Source organism: Rattus rattus, chromosome 2, assembly GCF_011064425.1.
Source record: "Rattus rattus isolate New Zealand chromosome 2, Rrattus_CSIRO_v1, whole genome shotgun sequence".
Classification (NCBI taxonomy): Eukaryota; Metazoa; Chordata; class Mammalia; order Rodentia; family Muridae; genus Rattus; species Rattus rattus.
The window spans coordinates 119,592,680-119,617,137 of record NC_046155.1 but is presented as its reverse complement, the minus strand read 5'-3'; the positions used below and the strand labels follow the sequence as shown (position 1 = coordinate 119,617,137).

The 24,458-nt window shown below is 46.1% G+C and overlaps 1 protein-coding gene across 3 annotated transcripts in view; it reads right to left on the bottom strand.

The window, feature by feature from the left end:
- The window catches only part of Crtc3 (CREB regulated transcription coactivator 3), a 41,538-nt gene extending 31,164 nt beyond the window's left edge, over positions 1 to 10,374 (bottom strand). Inside the window, exons 1-2 of one of the 3 annotated variants that reach the window (XM_032893337.1) lie at positions 10,255 to 10,374; positions 1,648 to 1,709 (exon numbers count right to left, since the gene is read on the bottom strand). Coding sequence is in view for 1 of the 3 variants with exons in the window: in XM_032893335.1 (XP_032749226.1) it covers positions 1,648 to 1,687; positions 8,934 to 8,964 (71 nt within the window). In the remaining 2 variants the exon portion in view is untranslated. Of the gene's footprint in view, positions 1 to 1,647; positions 1,713 to 8,933; positions 9,070 to 10,254 lie in introns of those variants that run through there. The other 2 variants (XM_032893335.1, XM_032893336.1) reach the window with 2 other exon arrangements.
- Positions 10,375 to 24,458: the final 14,084 nt, after the last annotated feature.

Sequence of the window (24,458 nt, the reverse complement as noted above, 5' to 3'; positions counted from 1 at the left end):
CGCACACCAGCAGCTAGCTGGGCACACTTGAGTGCTGGCTAGAACTAGTCAAAGGAAGGCTGACCCCTCTGAGGCACCGTAGGTCTTATTCTAGATGCAAATAAGTTACCCCTTGTCATATGCCCTTGAGAGTGTACAGGGGTGCTTTGGTAAACCTGGATGTGAACACTCTGCTCTCTCATGAGGAAGGCCAGGACGTGCAAAGTACTTTTTAGCGATCCTATGAAAATATTCACCTGGCCAATCCCAGGGCTCTGAGAAGGAAAGTCATTTCTCTGGGCTACAGAGATGAAGTGCATCCGTCTGACTTAAATATATCACTGTATTATCTCACAAACTTGAAACTCAGGACCGCTGAGGAGGCTAAGGACCTATGTGAGGCAGAACTACTGACATCTTGATCCCCTTTCTTGGATCCAGACTACAGTCTCAGACTAACCTTGAACTCATGACAATCCTCCTGCTTCAGCATCCCAACTTCTGGGACTACAGGTGTGGGCCTCACTCTTGGCGATATATACATTTTAAGAATCTCTTACGTCTGATGTAGAGGTGTAAAACAATGCCACACACGACAGACGCTGCACTGACGCCATGGTGGCCACTGTTATACAGCTACGACACACTCAGAGACTAAACCAAGCTCACTGATACAGGTTCAATTAGGAGTCTTTCTTTCTTTTTAGCAACTGACTAAGAAATGGCAGAGAGGGGTTTATTTTTTCATGTCTACCATAAGACTAACAAATCAGACATTTTGTTGGTAATATGTTTCTATTTGAACCTAGATTTGCTTAGGTAATTTATATTCTATGTTTTCTTTTCTTTTTTCTTTTTTTTTTTTTATATTTATTTATTTTATGTTTGTGAGTACATTTTAGCTGTCTTCAGATACACCAGAAGAGAGTGTCAGGTCCCATTACAGATGGTTGTGAGACACCATGTGGTTGCTGGGTATTGAACTCAGGACCTCTGGAAGAGCAGCCAGTGCTCTTAACCACTGAGCCATCTCTCCAGCCCTATTCTATGTTTTCGTACAAGCTCAGAATCATACACAGAAAAGTTGAGGGGTTTTGATGTTGTGATCCAAGACAGATTCATTTCACAGCCTAGGTTACCCGGAGTTTACTATGTCACTCAGGCTAACCTCAAAAGTGTTGAGATTGCAGACTTGGACCACCACAGCCAGCTCAAGACTTAAATTTTCTAAGATAAACAAATTGTTGTTAAAAATAGCTAACTAGGCTAGACTCTTGGGAGGTAGAAATGGGAGGATTGCTGTGAGTTCAAGGCTATCCTGGTCTACATAGCAAGCTCTAGGGCAATCTAAACTACATAGAAAGACCTAGTACCCTCCCCCAAATCATAGTGGAACATGTTTCTAATTCCAGCATTAGAGAAGTAGAGATTGGAGAATCTGGAGTTCAAGGCCATTCTTGGCTATGCCACAAATTAGAGGCCAGCCTGGAAGAGGGCCTAGAAGAGACCCTGTCTCAATTATTAAAAAACCAACAACTAAAATAATAAGTCTAGAACAGCATTGAAGATGGTTAAAATAGTGACACCATCTTAAAAAGAGGCTCTCCCTACCTGTTAAGATATTTCTGTAGAACAAACACAGACATCACACCCGGGTAGCTCACTTACCTTGGCCAGCTCTCATCCAGGGGCTGCGAAGAATAACTGGCTGCAAAAGCATTTCCATCAAAGTGCAATTTTTAATAAAGGAAAACAAATGGATGAGTGTTGAAGCAGAATTAAGAAGCAAAGTGGAGGCTGAGCCACTGAGCCTATAGCTGTTCATCTCCACGCTCTGCATTGCACATCGGCTCCAGGCTTCCACCTTTAACCAGTGTTTCCACCAGATTCATGCGGTGTGCTCCTCTTCTTTCTGTGGTGTGTGTGTGTGTGTGTGTGTGTGTGTGTGTGTGTGTGTGTGTGTGTGTATGTATGTGTGTGTGTATGTATGTGTGTGTGTGTGTGTGCATGCATGTGCGTATGTCTGCCCAACATCTGTTTTCAAGAACTCCGTTGACTTGCATCACAAACACTGGCGAGGCTGTCACGCTATGCAGGCCCCCTTTCTCAGGGGATGGATGGACTCAGGTCCAGTTAGTTTCAGTCACAGTATCTCATAGCTCACTCTCCTGACAACCATGACTGGTTCAGGGTTAAGTTCAAGACAGGACCAAGGAGAGTGCTTTCCAGGTGGGAATGAGGTGTAAGAGGCCAGAATGCTTGTCTATAAAAGAACTCAACACCACAAACATACTCTTAATGATATCATATGGTCCCTTGGCCATTGTCCTTGGGTTTCCAGTGACATAAGCCAATCCAGTTCTGTTTTCCTCAGGAGGCTGAGGCAGGACAATGGAAAGTTTGACAGCAGAGGTGGCAACTTAGAATTTCTCTCAAAGAAAGTAAAAACCAGAAGTGGTGGGCATATAGCTCAAGGTAGAGCTCTTGTCCTATGTGTGGAAGCTCCTGGGTCAATCCCCAGTCCCAGGGGGATACACTTCTTGTTTGAGTTTGTTTTGGGGAAACTTTGGAGACAAGGTCTTACTAAGTAGCCTAGGCTGGCTTAGAACTTATCATGTAGCCCAGGCTAGCCTCATTCACAGCAATCCTTGCACTTCAGCCTCATGAGTGCTGAGATTATAGGAGTATGCAAGCATATCTATCTAAAAAAGCAATCTTTTCCCAAATTAAGGTGAGCTCCTGTTACTTCTGAATCAAAAGAGAACTGTACTAGATCTGAAAAGAATGTAAATTCCTAGTGTAAAAGGCTTTGTTTCTTAGATTCTGTGTTGCTTATTGGGTCTGGCAGGCCTGAGGATCCGTTCCGAATACTCGGAGAGACACCTGGGATGCTAACCCCACACAGCGAAGCAGAGCTGCCAGCACTGCTTTAGCGAATTGCACCAGAGGACAGAGTATCTTAAAACATATCATTCTGCTTTAAAGAAGATTTAAAGCTGGCTGTGGTAGCACATGCTTTGACCCCAGCACTCAGGAGGAAGAGGCTTACTTCTGTGAGTTCAAGACCAGCCTGGTATACATTGTAAAGTTCCAGGCCATCCAGGGTGGATATTAGAAAGAAATCAATTGAACAACTAATTAATTTAAAAAGGGGATTGGAGAAACAGCTAAACAGGAGAGTATGGGCAGCTCCCAATCACCTGTAATTCCAGCTCCAAGGGAGCCAATCAGGAATCTGAACTTATGTGTACATAACCCTCTCCCCATTCATATAATTAAATACAATAAAAATACTAATTATAATTATTAAAATTATAACAAATATAATAAAAATACATCTTAGATGGGCAATGGTGGTGCATACCTTTAATCCTAGTACTGGAGAGGCAGAGGCAGGTGGATCTCTGAGAGTTCCAGGCCAGATTGGTCTACAGAGTGAGTCCCAGGACAGCCAAAGCTACAAAGAGAAATTCTGTCTTAAATCACAAAAATAGGGGTTGGGGATTTAGCTCAGTGGTAGAGCGCTTGCCTAGCAAGCGCAAGGCCCTGGGTTCGGTCCCCAGCTCCGAAAAAAATATATCACAAAAATAAATAGATAAATAAAATCTTAAAAAACTCAAACTAAACCAACCAACCAACCAACCAACCAAACAAACAAACAAACAAATAAAAGAACAAGAGCAAAAAACAAGGTATCTTTCAGCAGTCTCTTCCTGCTGAAAGGCTAAGACTTTGTAGCCTGTTGCCTGCATCCCTCAGCAACGTGGCTCCAAGCCCTGAACTTCTCTCAGCCGCTGTCACATGCTGGACTCCGCCTTCCCTAGCGCCAGGCTCTGCTCCTGTGCTCTCTGGTGGCTGCAGGCTCCTTATGACCTGGCTCTCTCCTCCCAACTGGCACCACATCCACTCTCCTGGTCTAGTCTGTCACCCAATCACATACACACTTTACAATCACCAACACTGCTCTGAAGTGTTATTTTTGAAGTATTATATTTGAAGAAATAAATAAAAGAAATCTATTTCTCATTTTTAAGGGAGAAATAATATAGGAAATGCAAGGTATCCATTAAGACACCAGAAATAGGAAAATGGAGACCATAAGCACCTACTGTGTGCCTCTCTTGTGTTAAATGAGTTCACGCTACCCTATACATTTTTTTTTTTTTTGAGACAGGGTTTCTCTGTGTAGTCATGGCTGTTATAGAACTGAACTCTGTAGTCCAGGCTGGCCTCAAAGTCAGAGATCTGCCTGCCTCTGCTTCCAGAAGGCTAGGATTAGCGTGCACACCACTTCCTGACAGCTCCCCTGTAATCTTAAAAATCTTAGGAGGCAGATGACATCATCGCCGTTTCACAGATGAAGAAAATAGAGGCTCAGCCCTAGACGAGATAGAATTCCAAACTCCACGGCTGGCATGGTGGGCTGGGGTCAAACCCTCCATTCCCTCATTCCAAGGCTTCAGACTACAGGAAGCCCTCCTGGTGAGCTAGGAGGGGGTGACCTGGCACCATGAGGCAGGTCATGAAAAGAGAGAACACGTACTTTGGGGTGGCCTCAAGAGAAGATGGAGCCTACAAGGAAAATGTCGCCTGCTTGGAGGCGGAAATGGATCTTATTAATGGAGTGGGGACCTGCTGTGAGGCAGGTTAGGCATCAGGTGCATACAAATGTGGAACCAGAGCACAGTCGGCACTAATGGGACCTTAATAACTTCCCTTGCTAAGAAAAGACTGTGACTGCAAGTCTGTCTTCTTCCAGACACTTGTTTTCTTTGTCACGTCACATTATCTCATTTCTTAATCTGACTCTGAGCCGCACAGTGAGACAGATACTCTCCAGAGACACCTTCCTTCCATCTGATTAGGCTTAGTGTCTATGAAGTTCAGGGCCGGCCCCGGAAAGAGAGAAAAGAGGCAGAGGTGAAGATGGAGTAAGAAGGCCCCAAGAAACAGGAGGACGTCTGTGCTGGAGTGGTCGAAGCCTGCAGGGAGGAGGCACCGACTCTCACAGCCTGGCTGATCTATCTGCCTTCTTCTCTTCTGGAGGATTTGATAAACTTCTGCTACCAAAGGTCAATTCATAGAGCAAATAAATGTCTAGCATGGTTTCTCAAGTAAACTGCCGTTCTTAAAACCATTAAGTCCACCAGGCATGGTGTGCACTCCTTTAATCCCAACACTTGGAGGCACAGTAGGCATCTCTGTGAGTTCAAGGCCAGCCTGCTCCACAGAGTGAGTTCCAGGACAGCCAGGGCTACACAGTGAGACCCTGTCTCAAAAACAACATGATAGGCAATGCTTGTCCCCTCAAGGTTGAGGTTCTGAGTTTGCATACTAACTGCTTAATAAGCACTCAGAACAAGACAGTGCAGTGAGTTCCTGCCGCTCTCCATCTGACTGGGCTGAGGTAAAAGCAGCCAGGATGTGGCGTGTGGGCTCTTTAGTTCTCCTCATCTAATTAGGTTTATCCTTAGTGACTGCGGGAGGGAGCAAGACTTGCCTGTCTAAGAGAGGATGCTACGTGGGTCCTATGCCCAATTTCTGTTTCCGTTCCTTTCCTTTCCTTTCCTTTCCTTTCCTTTTTTTCTCCCTAAGACAGGATCTCATTCTAGACTACAGTGGCCTTGAATTTGCTGTGTAGCCCAGGTTAGTATTGAACTGCAATCATCCTCCTGTGCTGGCTTCCTGAACGCTGGAACTGTACTTGTAAGCCACCATGTTTGGCACACACATGCTCCTATAAAAATAATATGTTAAGTCAAGAATTTTAACATTAGTGTGCATGTGTGCATGGTGTGTATGTGTGTGGGGGTATGAATGCCAAGGCACATTGGTTGATTTAATGGAGTAAGTTCTCTCTATCCATCTTTGCATAGGTCCTGGGGGTGGAGTGGGGGGGACTCCTGTTGCTAAGCTTGCATGGTAAGCCCCTTCAGCTCATCACCTTGCCAGCCCTCAAGCCAAAATTTTAAAGAAACGCCCGACATCTTCCTAAGTCTTTTGACAGATGAAAGGGCTGCCTGTGGCACTATGATGTCAGGCTTGTTTCCCCTTAGACTCTAAGGACCAGTGTCTCTGCCTCTGATAGGAATGTTATATAAGAATTGGGTTTTAGGGTAACACAAGTTTTGAAATCCTCAGGATAGATATTTATTAACCCCAGAGCTCCTCAGAGCTTTCCTATGCATCATAAGACTCTAACACCAGCTGGAGGACACAGTTAGACTTAACAGGTTATGAGTCTCAGAGAACAATGTTCCATGTTGTAAAATGTCCATTCTGTTATGACAAGATCAGTCAGAGCCAGGCCCACTGCAGAGCACAGCAGTTCCTGACTCTCAGGACCTCAGGCATGCTTTTCTGGACTACTCAGGCCAGGGTTCTCAACTCTGCTGGGAACTCTCCTAACACTTGTTTTCCTCTTAAAGGTTGGCACTGCTAGTGTGTCCTCTTTTAATACACTACCTAGAATAGTCACGTGCTGTCAACGTATGGAAATAGCTCAGAAACTCAATGCAATGGTATTGGGTTGGAGCAAGCTGCTACCACTGAGAAGCAGTGGGGTGGCTGCTGAGGGCATGGACTCCTGAAAAAAGGTCTCACTGTTTTACACTAAGCTCCCAGGCCAAGAACAGCTTGTGTGGTGCCTCTGCTTTGCCTGCAGGTGGCAGGGGTCAACCAGGGTCCCCTTATGGCAAGCCCTGACCTTGTGGTAGCCATGCACGCCAATAACTCAGCCTACTGCAGAAGGAATCCCTTGCGGGTCGTGGCTGCCCACTCTGGCAGGAAGCTGGAATATTTGTTGAACAATGTTCATTTTATTTGGGACCAATCTCTTATCTTAGCCAGTCTGCCAACCCTAAAACAATACCCACACCAAGAAACAACTACAAGAAGAAAATTCTGAATACGTCTTTTTTTCTCTTTCTGTTTATACCAACAAAGATTCAAACAAGTTTTCTGGCTTTTAAAATGGATTAAACTTATGGGCTGTAGAGATGGTTCAGAGGCTAAGAGCACTGGCTGGTCTTCCAGAGGACATGAGTTCAGTTCCCAGCATCCACGTGGTGACTCACAACCATCTGTACTACAATTTCAGGAAATGTCACATCTTCTAACTTCTATAGGGACCAGACACATTTATGTGCACAGACACAACATGCAGGCAAAACACCATATACCTAAAAGATAACACTTAAAAATTAGACTGGTCCCACAAACAAATATGAGAGGCAGCAGTTAAAGTGAGCTATTTTATAGCTAACAGAATGCATACCAGGAAAGCGAAGAAATTCTCAGGAGTCTCCCTCCAAATTCTAGTAAGTCACCAGCTGAGGTGTAAAATTGTCCTACTTGTCACTTGATGTTCAGTCTTTTGACTCCTCAAATAGGACTTATTAGTTCATTAGTGACACCCTAGGCTAGCGAACTTCTCTACATCAGCAGAAGTCCAGGACCAGGATCCCAATTAGGGCCTCAGGAGACGACCACAGAGATGGCTCATGATCAGTAAATCAGATCACACTCTGCGTCCAACAACGTCTCTGCAGAGCCATTTGGTTTTCCCTTTCCCTTGGGAGCTGGCAAGCGTTGCTGATGCTCTTATAAGCTGATTCAGAGCCAGGCCATCCTCAGATTCCCTGAGCATGCGGTGCAGTCCTTCCTAGGGCTTTACCCATCCCATTGCCAATGTAGAACATTTCTTTGGGAAGAGCATACACTATCCACAGTGACTTGAATGAGAACAGCCCCCATAGCCTCTTATGTTTGAATACTTGGTCTCCAGTTGGCAAAACTTAGTTGGGAAAGATGAGAAGGTGTGGCCTTGATGTAGGAGGTATCACTGGGAGGGGGTGGGCTTTGAGGTTTCAAAAGACACTCCCGGTTAGCTGTCTCTGCGTCGAGGTTGTGTCTCAAGATGTGAGTGCTCAGCTGTCTGTCTAGTACCACGCCTGCCAACCTCATTTCTGCCATGCTCTCCACGATGATGCCACTAGATGACTCTAGTCCCCTGAAACTCTAAGCCCTTAATAAAGTCTTTTGTCTTTTTTTAAAAATATTTATTTATTTTAGGTATATGAAACACTGTAGTTGTCCTCAGACGCACCAGAAGCAGGCATTGGATCCCATTACAGATGGTTGTGAGCCACCATGTGGTTGCTGGGAATTGAACTCAGGACCTCTGGAAGAGCAGTCAGTGCTCTTAACCACTGAGTCATCTCTCCAGCCCAAGTCTTTTGTCTTTAAATTGCCTTAGACATGGTGTCTTATCAAAGAAATAAAAAGGTAACTTAAGATGCCGCCTGAAGTTATTTTCTTTAATTATTATTATTTGCCTCTTAGCTGTCCACCATCTCCCAAAGGACTGTAAAACTAAACCACAGAGTTGATATCTCCTTCATCACTTTGTCCCCCATGCCCAAGACATTGCTTGGTCCAGAGAGGGGTCTCCATGGATGTGGGTTTAATGAGTGGACACCACACCCTACTTCTCTTCTCTTCTCTTCTCTTCTCTTCTTTTCTCTTCTCTTCTCTTCTCTTCTCTCCTCTCTTCTCTCCTCCTCTCTCCTTCTCTCCCTTCTCCCCTCCCCTCCTCCTCTTCCTCTTCCTCCTCTTCCTCCCTCTCCTCTCTTCTCTCTCTCTCTCTCCTCCCCAACCTTTCCTTCCCTTTTCTCTCTTTCCCTTCCCCCTCCCTCCATTCTTTCATGTTGAGAATGAACCCTGGGTTTTGCATAAGCCACAAGGTTCTCTGCCACTGAGCCACAATAGCAGGAAAAAAAATTTTTTTCTTGAACCCAAACCCTCAAGAACTTTAGGCACCTACTACTGAGGTGCACACTCCAGCCTCTGCGTCGTTCAATCAGCAGAGAAATAGCTTCCACGCCATTTGGATGACTGCTTGGCATATCACTCCATGCTCAGATGTGCTAGTTAGATAAACTGTTTCCCTTTACCTTCTGCATTCCATATGAAGTCATCACACATTCCAGGAAGGAATTCCCAAGATCCTCTGTCATTTCCATTTTCCCAGACAGGCCATGTAACAGAGAGAACTAGAAGTCACTGAGGCTCTGTGGATTGGATGTGGTGTCCAGAGGGGCTGGGAGAAGTCAGTATTCACTGTCCTCACCTCCCCAGAGTAAGACCTAGAGGCCACGAAGGCAAGGAGAGCTAGAGCCTCCTCTGCACATGCTGCAGTTTCTCACAGGAGTATTCTCTAGCATATGGTTTTCATGGCCACTGGGTGGGCGAGCCTGGGCTACATGAATCCCAGCAGTGGAATCCCAGGCAAGTTACTCTGATATCTAGTTTTCTCGTGGGAAAATTGAGGGTTAAAAAAATAAACGACTCATTGAATTCTGAGGACTAAATGACATATAAACTGCCCAGCAGTGTCTGGCATGGGTAGGTGCTCAGTAAACATGAGTGCCCTCCCCCACTTCCTGGTTTCTAAGCTTATGAAGCCAACTCTACCATCACTGCCAGGAATCAGCTCTCTGCAGGGAGACTGGCCACGCCCATCTGCTCCTTCCTCTACCAGACTTGTCCTGAGCTCAGTGAAGGCAGAGAAGTGTCATTCACTTCTGTCTCTCCTTCTCCCACAGCATCCAGCTCAGTTTTGTCTGCCCCCAACCCTCAGCGCTGTGCTGACCCCACTGCAGAAAGCCAGCCCAGCCTGGCCCTGCCCCTGCCTCCAACAGTGCCGAGCGCAGACTGCCAGGCTTCACGGCCCCTTTGCTTCATTACTTAGCAGCACAGAGTGTGGTGGTACAGCACTGTTGAGGAGTTTTCCTAAACACCCACTTTACATTTTACCTGTCATTTACTGAGCCTGAGACTACACAGATGGTCAATCTTAGAAGAATTCCTATCAGTTCCAAAAGCAGGTCACCAGGTCAACAAATCACAAACATGTTATCAATCTGCCTGGTTTTGCTAGATAGGCTAAACCTCTCTAAGTTGATTCAAAGTCAAGCTTAATGCTGCTGACTTCTGAAGAAAATGCCAAAGATACCTTGCACACCAGAATTCAATGTTTATGTTCGGTTGTTCTTTTCAACAGAACTTTACCAATGTTTTCATAAACACCTACCATGGTCTTTCCCAATCCTGCTGTAGGAATGTTTACAGTTTTAAACTCAGTTGCTTTTATTGCTTCCTCTCTGCAGATCAGATGAAGCTCTGAGGCCACATGGCAACCACAGTGAGATAAATCCCGATCATTTCTCAATAATTTCAAAACACACACTCTCCTCAGACAGGGAAAAAGGATATCTGTCTCCCTGGCTTGTCCCCAGACCTGCGGTGAAGAGGGTGGAAGCGGTTCCGGGCTGGCCTCTCCACCAGCCCATGGTGGCGGGTCCCACGAACATTATCAGCTTGATGAAGTGACGGCTGTAGAGAGAAAGAAGAACAGAACGGTTGGCCTCTAACCATGAAACTGCCACTCACCCTCAGGAGCAACTGGTAACAGACAAAAAGCCAGCTTCTAACTTCACTATTGCATATTGGTGCTTTGTGTCAAGGTAAATAAAATGTAACATGTGGCTCTTTTCTACATAATTACAGAATGCATCAAAAATACCCTTTAATTATACACAAAAATTGTCACAATTAGAAAATAGAGTCAGGGGACTATGGCTTCAAGCTCTTTTAACCTCTTCTTGCCTTCTGAGAGCTAAAATTCTACTCTAAAATGTATTTATTGGGCCAGCAAGATGGCTCAGTGGATAAAGGTGCCTGTCTCACCAACCTTGAGTTTATTCTCGGATCTCTAACACAACTGCCAGGGATCACACACACACACACACACACACACACACACACACACACACACACACACACACACACACACATTTAAAACTCCACACACAAACACACGTTTAAAACTTCAATACTGAGCTGGGTGCTACACACAAGTAATCCTAGAATTTGAGGGGCAGAGGCAGAATAATCACAATTTCAAGGCCAACCTAGGCTACTGAGTGAAACAAACAAACAAAAACCAAAAATAAATATCACAAAGAGATGGAATCCTGCTGCCCTAAAGGACTTAGTGCTTCCTTTGTTTTCAGGCTTGCCGGTGTATAACTCTTACATCGGTGTATCTCAGACCGAATACTTCTGAGAGCCTTTCTGATATACATGACATTATTTCATAAATGTATTATAAAACCTATTTATTAACTCAGAAATCGCACAGTACTTCATTTCTAATGCTCATAAAGCCAGCAATCTACATTGTAGTTCAAAACTGCATGAAACACCTCAACATCTTCCACTTACTAATGAGTTCCTCTGTCTTCCTTATTTGTGAGATGGGGATGATAACTTCCATCCCAGCTTGTTAAGAACATGAAATAGAGGGCCAGCAAGATGGCTCCATGGTTTAGGTACTTGCCACGCAAGCCTGATGGCCTGAGTTCAATCCCCAGGACCCACGTGGTAGACAGAGAAAAGCACTGTCCTCTGACCTCCAGCAGCGTCTGAGTAAATAAATAAATGGAATAGGAACAAGGCAGGATGAGATGAAATGAGACCCCTCATGTGTGGACTGCTCTGTCTGGGCACTAGAAGGGAGCACAGGTACGCGTATGACCTGGCATGCTGGAAAGTATATGAGAGGTCACCATATCCATCCTGCACCCCCTCGACAGACTAGACCTCAGCGAGGCAGCGCTGGCTGTGCATGAGAGCTAGCTGTAGCCTTCAGTGAACGTCTGAGTGGAGGAGTGGACAGAGGTGAGTGGGCCACCTGACTTGCTATGGCAGTGGTCAATGACTCAGGAGCAGATGGATGTACAACTTATCCAAATAAACTCCCATACTCTTCTTCTCCTGTGAGAATGCTAAGTCCCAAGAAGGGATGTTCCTTCCGCCTGGATTGCAGGAAGACCCAGGAGAGCTTCTGTGGGTGCCCTGAAGCCATTGGCCTGTGTAATCCCGTAGAAAAGTGGAAGTGTGCTGAGAGCCCACAGGGTTTAGACTGACTGTCCCTGTAGCAGACCCTTCTGCTATGATAATAATGGTGGGAAGGCTGCACTGAGAATAGGGAAACCAGGAACCATAAGGCCCAAAGACCACAAATTGATCCTATACACCATTCGGAGAGCCTCGGCTCAGCTCCAAGGAACACAGTAATGATTCAGAACCTGAGCCTTGGAAGACCCCAGGGCCAGTATTCAAGAGCTCTCTGGGGTGCCCTGTGGACCGCTCAGGGCAGACCGCTCAGGGCAGACGAGGGCAGACGAGCACGTTGCAAGCACAGCATGGGCAACAGGAGCAAGGTCGGCTGAAAGAATTTCTAACAATTCCAAGCATTCATTGTGGGAGAAATCCAAACTCCGTTGTTCTTCTGTGGCTTTTGTTTGTTTGGGGTATCTTAGTAGTTTTATTCAGAAACAATAAAAAGGGGGCTGGCCAAGTCATCTCCTGGGGTCTGGAGCTAGCACTGCTCTTCAGTTGGTTGATGAGAATCAGAAGAGGAGGGTAGCCACAACGTTGTTAGTGGCAACCTAAAACATCAACAGCCTGCAAGAGCAAGTTAGCACCAGAAGCTGAAGGACCTAAACAGTCAAGGGCTGGCCTGCTGGGTTCTTACAGGATGCGCTAATTATTGAGGGTGAGCACAGGGAAATGCCTGGGGAGCAACCAAGGGAGGAGAAAGATTCTGGGCCTAAGTCACCAATCTCTGGGGGAGACTGAGAGTAGAACCTGGTCCAAAAATAAAATGATTTCTCGGAGGTCCAGAGGAGCTCCGAGCAACAGGCTGAGGCTAACACTGAGGTGGGCAAGGATATAGCTAAGGCCATCTCTTCCTTTGTTTCTGTGGGTAAGCTATGAGGAAAGGGGTATCTGGATATTCAAAGGAGTTCAAACAGGCTCCTTATCTTACAGGATTGTAAACTGAATGTTCCTGAAAAATACATCTACCAGGACAGCAAATTAGTCTGGCTTTGCAGGTCTTACAGTGACTGACAAGGTAGGGGAGACACAGCTGTCGCTGAGGGCAGAATCTTTCTGATGACTCTTCTGAATCCCAGAAGGTAACTGTTCATTCATTCATGTATCCCTCCCACCCTGACCCGCTCCTGCCCATCCCTTCAGTTCTAGGCAGGCAGAGTCACCATGACTTACATGCCCAACCCTGGTTGGATTTTGGTAGTGGTCATTTTTTAACTTTCCTATATGGTCTTGATAAACTGTTGCTCTGGTTGGCTTTTGAACTTGTGATTCTCTTGCTTCAGGCTTTCCCTGTAGCCCAAACTATAGGCTTACAGCATTAGGTCTCTGTGAGTTGTGAACTTCAGTGAGGAAATCTAGAGCTAACAGCACGTTGCACGACATACGCTTAGAGCACTCTCCCTAGACCTCAGGTAGGAATCACTCTCTCCCACCCCTCTGTTTGAGTATATGTACGTGCATGTGCTCATGGGCATATATTCACAGAGAGATTATTAGTGAAAAGTAGGAAACAATTTGAGTGGGAGGGGTTCCAGGATAGGAATACCATTGTCTGTGTTTGTTTGTTTGTTGTTTTTAAGCAGGTTCTGAGATAGCCCCGGCTGCCCTCAAACTCGATACTTAGGTGGATGACCTTGAACCTCACAAGTTCTGGGTTGCAGATTCGTACCACCAAGGTGCCAGGCAAGCAGTCTACCGCTGAGTTCCACTCCCAGCCTGGGAGAGGTCTTTATGTGTGTAGGTGGTCACATGCACATGCCATCACATAGGCGTCCTCATCAGATGGCTTCTGAGATCTACAGCTGTTGCCGTTGGTTTCCTCACCTTCCACTAGACTCCATCTCCTAGATGACTAGAGGACCACACTGCCTCACTACAGTCGCTACTGCTCATCGCTGGGACTCATATTTGCACCGAATCCCCTAGAGGCTATACCATATTGCTGGCACATCATTCCATATGTGGTTAATTAGAATCCCACATCTTTATTACTTTATTGGCAAACGTACAGGGATTCCTACTAAGCCCTGTTTTGGTCATTCGATGAACTGAAGTCTTAGAACCAGAGAGCTATATGTTAATTTAAGGGTGTTATCATTACTTTAGGTGTGTGCAGGGCTAGTGAGATATCTCAGGGGTTAAGAGCACTGGCTGCTTTTCCAGAGAACCTGGGTTCTGCAACCCAGCACTCATGTGGTAAAGGCAAGAGGATCAGGAGTTCACAGTCATCCAGCTAAGTAGCAAGTTTGAAGGCAGCCTGGGCTATATCAGTTTCCAGCACTGTCATGGCAGCTGACAGAGAATCCGCAGCCTCTTTTGGCCTTGGAGGGCACTACACAGATGCATTACACAGAAAAAAGCACCCATACGCAAAACACATAAAATAAAAAGAAATCAATCTTAAGAAACCAGCTGGATATAGTGACACACGCCTTCAATCCTAGTGTTTGGGAAGCAGAGGCAGGAGGATCTCTGAGCTCAAGGCCAGCCTGGTCTACATAGAAAGTTCCAAGACAGCCAGAGCTAAGTAGAAATACCCTGTCTCAGAAAGATAATAATACTAGTAATAATGATAAAATTTAAAGTACACATATGTAATAGTATATGATTTATTTATAATTAACCAAGACATACTTTATTTCTGCAGCAAAGTAGAAAAGTCAATTCTAGCTTAAGGTTATACTTCTTTTTTTTTCCTTGTTTGCTTTTCTACTTTAAAGGTTATACTTCTATACAAAATTATTAAAAACAAAAAAATTATTATAATACTTTCAAGTAAAATATGAGCTTATAAGTACTTATCTTTTTTGAGGGGGAAACAGTTTCAAGACAGGGTTTCTGTGTATCGCAGACTGGCTTTGAACTCAGAGATCCGCCTGCTTCTGCCTCTCAAGTGCTGAGATCAAAGGCGTGAGCCACCACTACCAGGCCTTTTTGTTTTGTTTGTTTTGTTCTTATTTAAGTGCTAATCAAATGACAAAATAACATTCTTGTATGTAAGGAGCTCTATCGACATTTTAAAAACATACTGTGGTTGACTAGAATGCATGAAACCCCCAGTCTGATCGTTAACACTACCACAGCAGACGAGGGAGAGGGAAAGGGGGAGCCGCGCCTGAGAATGCATGCGCACACCTGGGTGTTTCTATGCCGGTTAACCCAGCCGTAGTGGAATGAGTCTGTGACCCCAGCTACTCCAGAGGCTGAGGCCGAGGGGGGTGAACTGCTTTAGCAAAGAAATTTAAGGTCAGCTGTTTTAAAAGTGACAGAAGATCAAGTTTGGATCTTAAGTCCAAATGGATCTTATGAAAATTCTGGTTGATAATGCCAAAACATCGGATCTTTACAGAGCATTGCTCATTGATACTGTCAAGCAGAAGCCATCTGCATAGGCAGCTCTCAGTGGCTCTATAGACACAGTGATGAGTAGAGATTAAAGAATGGATAAAATTGCAAAAGCAACAGAAAGCCACCATCAGTGCTAGTGACACATACTGGCCAGACACCTCATTCTAGCATGATGCAGTAGCATTTATGTGGCTGCTTCAGCCACCTCAGCAACAAAGAGCCACACGAAAGAAGCAGATGGAAGCCAAAGAGCATTAAGAAGAGAGCCCTGGGATTCTCTCTTACATCTGCACACCGACCTAATAAAAGGCCTCTTCTCCCCAGCCTGCAACAGGGGAAACAAGGTAGGGAATGGGCTGCTGGTGCCTGGGTGTGCACTAGACAGTGACATCAGGGACTGCCCCACAGGGCCAGTGGCTGATCTTCTAGAGACAGGAGACCAGGTCCAGACAGATGGAGTGATTTCTCAGGAACACAGAGCTGGAAGTCGGTTTTTGTTTTGGAGACCGCCTCTCGCACAGCCCAGGCTGGCCCTAAACTCTGCGACCAGGTTCTGAGACCACAGGCGTGTGGGACATGCCCAGCAGCCGGTAAACTTGCACTCTGAATCCCTGAGCTTACTCAGTGATCTCTGCACCTTACCACCTAGCCGCCTTTGCTAAATGGCCTCTACACAGTCAACTGCTTTTGAGATGATTTTAAGTAGACTTCTAGTTGATGTACACATTCTTTATTTAGGGTCCTTCTTCCCAGGTGTATTAGTACTTGCCTAAAATCCCAGCACTGGGGAGCTGAGGCAGAAGGATCACATGTTCAAACTCAGTCTACATAGTAAGATTCTGCTTCCGTGGGATGGACAGATGGAGATATTTATCCCTTAAGCTGTAGCCCAGGAGTAGAGTACACTAGTGTAAAGCCCTGTCAATCCTCGGCAACACACACACACACACACACACACACACACACACACACACACACACACACACACACACACACACCGTTTAACTGTTACTATGTTTATAAGTCTACTGAAGATCAACAATTCAAGTGACAATAACCTGGTGTAAGATACCTGATTACATTACAGTTCCTGCAACACTCCTAATGGTTTGACAGTCATCTCTGACCTTACTTGAGGTAGATAACCAACTTAGCATTTCAAAATGGTCAGCCAGCTAAAAGCCCTGGAGCTGCTTGCTGGTCAAGCCACATTTCCTGTTTTAGACTGAAAAGGCTACTTGGATAGCCCTGCATTCCTCTCCACACTCAGCACAGCTGTCCCCTACTTCCCTGATGAGGGTAAGCGAGGAGTCTGCAGGCAAGTTTGGCTGGAAGGTAAGACAGCAGACAGGGTGAGTTAATGCTTGGCCAGAGGTCACACTTAAGTGGATCATTGAGCTCTACAGAATGACCCCTTAGCTAGCCAGCCTGTCAGTAAAGTTCTTTAGTTTGTTTCTTTAGTTTTGGTAAATCTGTGAAGACTGACCCCTGCCTGGTATCAAACACACTTCAGCTGAGGAAGTGAAAAAGTTGAGTGAAGGCGAGTTCTATAAGCAGGCTTCATTTATACTTGGGCTACAAACTGAGAGATGCCACAGGATCCTTCTTTTTAGAAGGGCATGTGTAAACTGTGTCTCTCTTAAAGACCCAACAGGAGATCATTGTAACAGCCACCCACAAAAGCTCCTTTGGTTCTTGTGATATCTTAAAAAGTTTCTATTCCTGTGGTAAAACATCATGAGCGAACCAACTTGGGGAGGAAAGGGTGTATTTGGCTTATCTACCCTGGGTCACTGAGGGAAGCCAAGGCAGGAACTGAAGCAGAGCACATGGAGGAGAGCTGCTTACTGGCTTGTTCCTCATGGCCTGCTCAGCATCCTTTGTTGTACAACCCAGAGCTACCTTTCCAGTACCCAGACACACAGAGACACAGACACACACAGAGACGCAGACACAGACATGACACAGACACACAGAGACATATACAGACACAGAGACATACACAGACATGACACAGACACACACACACACACAGACACACACACACACACACACACACACACACACAAGACATATCAGGGAGCTGGGTCTGTCATATCAATTATTAATAAAAAAAGCCCCAGAAACTTGCCTACAGGTGAGTAGAAATGATAGAAGCATTTTCTCAATTAAGATTCCCTTTTCCCAGGTATGATTCGGTTTGTGTTGACAAAACCAACCAGCACAGGTGACAAGAAACCAATCTGCCCATAGCTAGATGTGCCAATGCCCTCCTAGACTCCAACTGCAACATCCCCATGTGCTTTTGCCCTCTGCAGCACCAGCAGAGTGGACTTCAGCTCACAAACTCTTATAAGCTCTTAACCGTTTCAGAATCCTGCTTTTCTCCCAGGGTTACCTCTTTCTTGTCCTTATCCTTAAATGCCACATAAAAGGGAGGTATAAGCCTAATTAGATAGACCAAGCTGAAAGATTACTTTACAAAATATAAAATGAAACATGTTTTTGATTGTTCAGTTATTTGTTTTGGCAGCTACGGTCAAAATCAAGGCAACTGGTCTGATTACAAAGGGCTAGGCCAAACAATCTGTCCAAACAAGAAGGAAGGCTGGGCAGGAGGCACGTGCTTGTAAGCTTAACCTCAGGCAGCCAGTGCAGTAGGTGAGTGCCAGGCCAATCGGGACACAAAGCAAGACCCTGTCTCAAAAAAGAAAAGTTACAATGGCACAACCAAGAACAACACCCAAAGCAGTCTCCAGCTAGGCTGGAGTTTAAGGGGGTGGGAGGGGGCAGCATCTCTGGGGGGCTCCCAGGCTTCCATCCTGAAGAAGGGAGAGGATACTCTGGCTGAACAGACTCAGGCACTCGGAGCTCAGACTCCTCCCTTCAGCACCCCCACAGTGCCTGCCACGGGATGGGTGTCAACATGCTGGGTTAATTATCTAATGCTGCTAATGACTCAGGCTCCAGCAGAGTGTGTCCCCCCAGACTCACAGCAGGAGCCTAGCTCTGTTCCCACTTAGTTTTACATTCGTGTGTATTTAACAGGAAAGTGCCACATTTATAAACAAACACCCAAATTGGCACACAAAACCCCTTTGCCATTAGCATGAGTGATCAAAAGTTTAAATGGGAAGATGTTGATAATTATTAAAAGTGGTGATGGTTTCTAATGCTATTTCTCCCACTTTTGTGTACAGCTGAAAATTTCCATTTAAAAACGGAGAATTTCAATTAAAATTTCCAGGGTTGCCATGAGCATAAAAAATGGCCATGCAGGCCCTGAGCATAAAAATGGCCATGCAGGCCCTGAGCAGTCTCCCGCAGCCCTGAGCAGTGTGACAGCGCTTCCAGAGCACTATGCCCAGCTCCCACCTTCCTGCCTGGGGTGATATGGTCACCAGTGAGCAAGGCCGTCAGCTCCTGTAGCTCTCTCAGTGACTAGAGACCTTTGCTCCAGGGAACCAGGTCTCCCCGCTCATCTCCATAGTCAGCTGGCTTCCTCTGACAACAGAAAGAACTGGGGAGGGAAGAAATGGTTTGGGTTTTTGTTTGGTTGGCTTTTTTCCAGGTTTCCCTCAGGCTGGACATCCTCCCGCCTCAGCCTCTCAAGTACTGGATGGCACATATGTGCCATCATACCCAGCAGGAATCTTTACATAAAACGGGTTTTTGATGAACCAAGGCTTGAGCTGAGACAGGGGAGGGCAAAGCTGAAGCAGCCAGACCCAGAGGCTGGGTCACTGTGGGGCAGAGGCATCCTCCAAGTTTAAGGCTCAGGCAGACACTTTAGGCTCCCTTTAGGAAGGGAACTGAAGCATCCGACACAGAAAATGGTAGAGGAGACGGCCACTGCAGCCTTGCTCCGTCCCTAAGCCCTACTACATTCTGACTCATACCAGATTCTCCGCTCTGATTACATTTGGTGAGACACTTCACTGCGTTTCACAGAGATCTAGAATTTAGATTACAAGAAGGGGGGGGAACCCTAATAGGGGATCAAATGAAACAAGAATAGCAAAATGTGAAAGATACTAATGTGGACAACGAGGGCACAGGCCTGGGATGCCAGCTCCTCAAGAGGCTGAAGAGAGGATCAAAAGTTCAGGGCCTGCCTGAACTACAGAGTGAGTTCAAAGCCAGCATGGGCAACTTAGTGAAACCTTGTCTCTAATTAAAAAGTACAAGATGGATGGAGATACCGTTCAGTGGTAGAACACTTGCCCAGCATGCACAAGGTCCTGGGTTCAGTGCCAAGCAGACAAAGGGGGGAAAAAAACAAAAACCAAAAACTTGGAAGATACTGAAAGCAGTCATCAGTATATACAGTTGGCTCAACAAACAAGTTTCCCTTGCCCTCGCAGAGTATGTGTATGGCTGTGCTTTGTCTGTCTCTCTCGTGTATCTACTGCCACTTAATTTTACTAGCAATAACCCTTTACAGACACACATTTGTTTATCTGTATATGGGCACACACCGCAGTGTGAGTGCGGAGGTCAGAGGACAACTCGTGGGAACAGGTTCTCTCCTACCACGTGGGTTCTTGGGATTGGACTCAGGTAGTCAGATTCGGCAGGAAGTACCTTTACTCCCTGAGCCATCTCACGCCCCGTTACAGATGCTCTTAAAGCACAAAGTAAGCATATGTAGCTGAGCAATTGCCTCGCGTGTTGGGGTTGATCCCCAGCACTGGAAAACATAAAATAAATGAATAAAGAACAAAAGGAGTATTTAATTTCCCCAAAGAAGTAGTAACATATAGGAAAAAGTGTGTCAGGAAAAATAAAATAATCTGGAACGTTTAGCTAGTATAGCACACTAGGTAATTCTAAATAAAGGTACTGGGCTTAGCAAACTCCATAACCCTTACATCCCGTTTGGGTTTAAAAGAGCATAGGGGGTTGGGGATTTAGCTCAGTGGTAGAGTGCTTGCCTAGCAAGCGCAAGGCCCTGGTTCGGTCCCCAGCTCCGAAAAAAAAAAAAAAAGAGCATAGGTTACTACCCTACCTAGCTTCTTTTTTTTTTTTTTTTTTTTTTTTTTTTTCGAGCTGGGGACCGAACCCAGGGCCTTGCGCCTTCCTAGGCAAGCGCTACCACTGAGCTAAATCCCCAACCCCCTACCTAGCTTCTTGCTCACGATGAGACACACAGCACTCTATTTTTCAGTGTCACAAGTCACTAGAGCCTATGACAACTGTTTAGGGCAGCCAGGTCGAGCACACAGTACCCTTACCATCAGCTATCTGGCCTCCAGGTCCCACGGAACTCGGAACTCGAGAACATACTACATTCTCAGGGTGCAGTCCTTTGTTAAGCAGGACGCTTCTGCCAAGCTGCAGAATCCTCAAAGCATTCATCGTCTCTGGGGGTGTGGGAGGATCTGCTCAGATAAGAGGTTGCTAGAAATTTACAATCAGTTGTCCCCACGAGGAGCCAAGCTACCCAGAGAGAACAGGACTGCACGACCAGATTCTTTTTGGGTTGTTAATTTCTGGTTTAATTATTCCCCCTTCCTTCTTCCCTTCCTTGTTTCCTCCATCCCTCCTTCCTGGATTCTCTATTTAATCAAAACTGGATCTGGTTGCTTACTTATAGCTGAGTTAAATTGGTTTGAAATCTTTTGTCAAACAAATAGGCAAACTCGTAGAACCTGGACGGAGTCTATTCCTCTCTGAAGCCCTGCCTTCTGTCCCAGTGTGGAAGGGAGAACCGAAGCCCAGCTCTGCTGGCTTCACTGTGGTCACACAGTCCGGCCCAGACTTTAGGCGTTACTGAGCCACCACAAAGCAAGCTGACAAGTGACCCTTCACTGACTTCTCACAGGCTCACTCGCAGTGACCGTCTAGACCACAGACCAGTGGTGTAAGAGGCCCTAGGTCTCACTGAGACACATCCAGCACCCGAGCATTTTAATGAGAGAAATCTGAATGCCACAGACGTGTGTCCTCCACCCCTTAACACAGCCCTCAGGGCAGACCGTTTACTCTTCTTGGTACACTGAAAATGGGCAAAGAGAAATGGCCGAGCGTGAAGCTGGTAGATCTGTGGAGTTTCAATGTTTTTGTTTGGATAATGAGTTGTTTTCCTTTCTTTTCTTTGTGGCAGTGGGGAACAAACCAGGGTCTCAGTAAAAGTTTCGGCAAGGACCCTGCCCCTGAGCTTTATTTCCTCACCCAGGATCCCAGCGCTGAGGGTTTTGTTTTAAATTTCATCTGATGCTTCAAGTGAAAGTGGTGATCATCATGGAACAAAGAACTTGACATATATGAAGTGTGCAAATCTGTGCAACCATTTCACCACTTGCTCCAACACCAGAATGAAATGAGGAAGCTAGAACCCTGTCCCCTCTTTGATTTTCTGCATTTCTTACTTCTGCTTACTTGGGGTGGGGGAATATTTGAGGTTTTATAGTTTCTGGGAATCATTTGTAACAGTGATGGGATGACAAGCTGACGGATTAACTGTCACTGATGTGTGTCCTAGCTGGGAGGTAGAGAGCCAGGGTGTCAGCTTGGCGCAGACACTAACCTCTCTCTCCTCTTTCTGGGACTATAAGCCAACCTTAAAGCCTGCTCACTGAAGCTGAAGTTAAGAGGACCAGGAACAGCAAACTGTACACACACCTCTTCCTTGACCCAGGGATCCAGGCATGCTTCCTGGAGGCTGCTGGTCCCAGTCAGGAGAGTCAAAGGAAGGCAAAGTTCTCTCAGACTAAAAGCCGAACAGACAAGTCGGGGCACTGAGAGCCTGGAGTAACTAGGAAAGTCTAGGCCCGGGGCTGGGCGGCTAGCTCAGTTGGTAAAGTGCAAAGCCCCGGATTTAATCCCCACCACCCAGTAAAACAGGCATGGTGGTCACAAGTCTGTACTCCCAGCACAGGGAGGTAGTAGGAGAACCCCAAAACAGTTCAAGGTCATCCTCAATTACATGGCGAGCTGAAGGCCAGCCTGGGCTACAGGAGACCCTGCTTCACAAAGGAAGTTCGAGCCTTGTTGGATTATTATTTTTAAAGGCAGTCAAGTATTTTTAATCAAGTTAATTTAATAAGAATTTATTCACACGCTCAACAAATAAAAACTATAAGATTGAGAGTGTGAGCACCCTCTACTCCCTTCCCCTTCTTGCTTCCTGACAGACAGCCAGGGTAACAGCCGAAAGAGTCCTTACCTAAGGCCTATGTACCCACAGCAAGTAGGAGCAGACGGCACTTCTACCCCTCTCTTCTAGATGGATAGTAACATATTACACATTACAGCTTGCCTTTTATGTACCTACTCAGCTGTGTGTGAATGTGTGAGGAGGCCAGACAGAGGTCTACACTGGCATCTCTGCTCCACTGCTGCTCTTCTGGAAGACTCTCACTGCTCTGGAACTTGCTAAGCAGACCGGCCAGTGACTCCAGCACGCACCAGCATACCTGGCTTTTGTGACTGTTCTGGGGATCGAACCCGGTTCTGCTGGGTTTACTGAATTACTCCAACCTCCTTTTTATTTTTTTAATTTTTTTTCAATAATACGGATTAAATTCAGGGTTCTGTTCATGCTGGGCCAGTAGCCTACTACTGAGCTAACTCCTTGTCCTTACCACTTGCTTTTTAATTTTATTTTTATTTTTCTACATGTACTACTTTTATGAGAAGGTTGGACGGGGCAGTGTGGAGGGCGGGCACACACACGGCAGCCCCCGTGCAGAGGTCAGAGCACTCCTTCTGTCTTCTTTTCTCTTCAGCATTCCTTCTGCTCCAACCTCCAGAGAGCTGGGGTGGCAACACCAGCCCTTTGCTGTCTTTACACATGTCCACACCCTCAGTGCGGTGCTCTCCTCCTCACTGACCATGTTGGCTGATTGCTCCAAGTCCTGCAACAATGACTCCTGACAGCGCCAGGATCTCAGCCCCCTTCCTCTTCCTCCTCTATTGGCTCTTCCCATGAGCGCAGCCACGAAAGCGCTCACATGTGAAGCTGGGGGAGGGGCAGGGCAGAAGGATTCACCATTCTCCCTGCTAAGCATTCTTCCAAGCAGCTAAGGTTCCTGGTATGGAGGTGCCTCAGCTCCCTGCTCAGCTCTCAACTCCCAGCCTCCCTTTTTTACCCCACTGAAATTCCCAGGGCACCACAGCCTTTCCTGACGCTAAATACTAATGGGCTTTTCAGTACCTATATCACTGACATCTCTAAAGTATCTGACATTGGGATGTTGTGCTTTGAAACCTGTTCCATGATTCCATGACTCCTGCTTCCCTGTCTCTGCAGACTTCTGAATATAGGAGCCATCCTTCAAATGCTAAATTCCCCAGGAAGTCACACAATTCTATCAACAGCTCAGATCTCTCCAGAGCTGCAGACTGCTATCAACAGCCTGAGGGCTGGGTGCCTGGCACTTCGCTGGAGGTCTCCGTCCTTTAAATGTCACTGTGCACCACCCTCTTGCCCAGCACTGACTTGTCACTTTGCACCCCCTTAGGCAATGGCCCCATGGGGCTGCCTAACCCCCAGTGTTTGGGGTCCCTTTTGAGCACCTTCCCTATCCCCTCTCCATTTGGATCACGAGCAATGCTGCTTACACGACCCTGTGTCTTCCACACCCTCCTTGATCTTTAACAACGTTTACCATCCCCATCGTATCTGAAACCGCCTTGTGATTTGTTTTAATAAATAAAAAAAAAATTATTTTTGATTGTTTTGAGACAAAGTCCCACTTGTGTAGCCCAGACTGGCCTGAAACTTACCAGATCCACATGGTGTGACTCCAAACTGACTTTTGGTCTCTATTCTTGTCACCTCCTACCTTGCTTCCACAGTGCAGTCAGAATAAGCCCCTAAAACATGAGTCTAATGACACTGCTTAGCAGTGTAAAAAGTTATTAGTTATTAACAACATAATCTTTAAAAATACTCTGTCTGGGTGACTTCTCTCTTGCTGCGATAAGACACCAAGACCAAGGCAACTTAAGCAGGCAGAGTTGACTGGAGGCTCTGTTTCAGAGGGCCGGGTTCCCTGCCCATCTTGGCAAGGAGCATGGCAGCAGGCAGACAGGCATGGCACTGGGGCAGGAACTAAGAGTATATTTAGAGCCACAAGCAGGAGGCAGAGAGTTAAGTGTAAACTGTATGGGCTCTTGAAACCTCCAAGTCTGCCCCTTTTGGCAAACCTCCTTAAACAAAA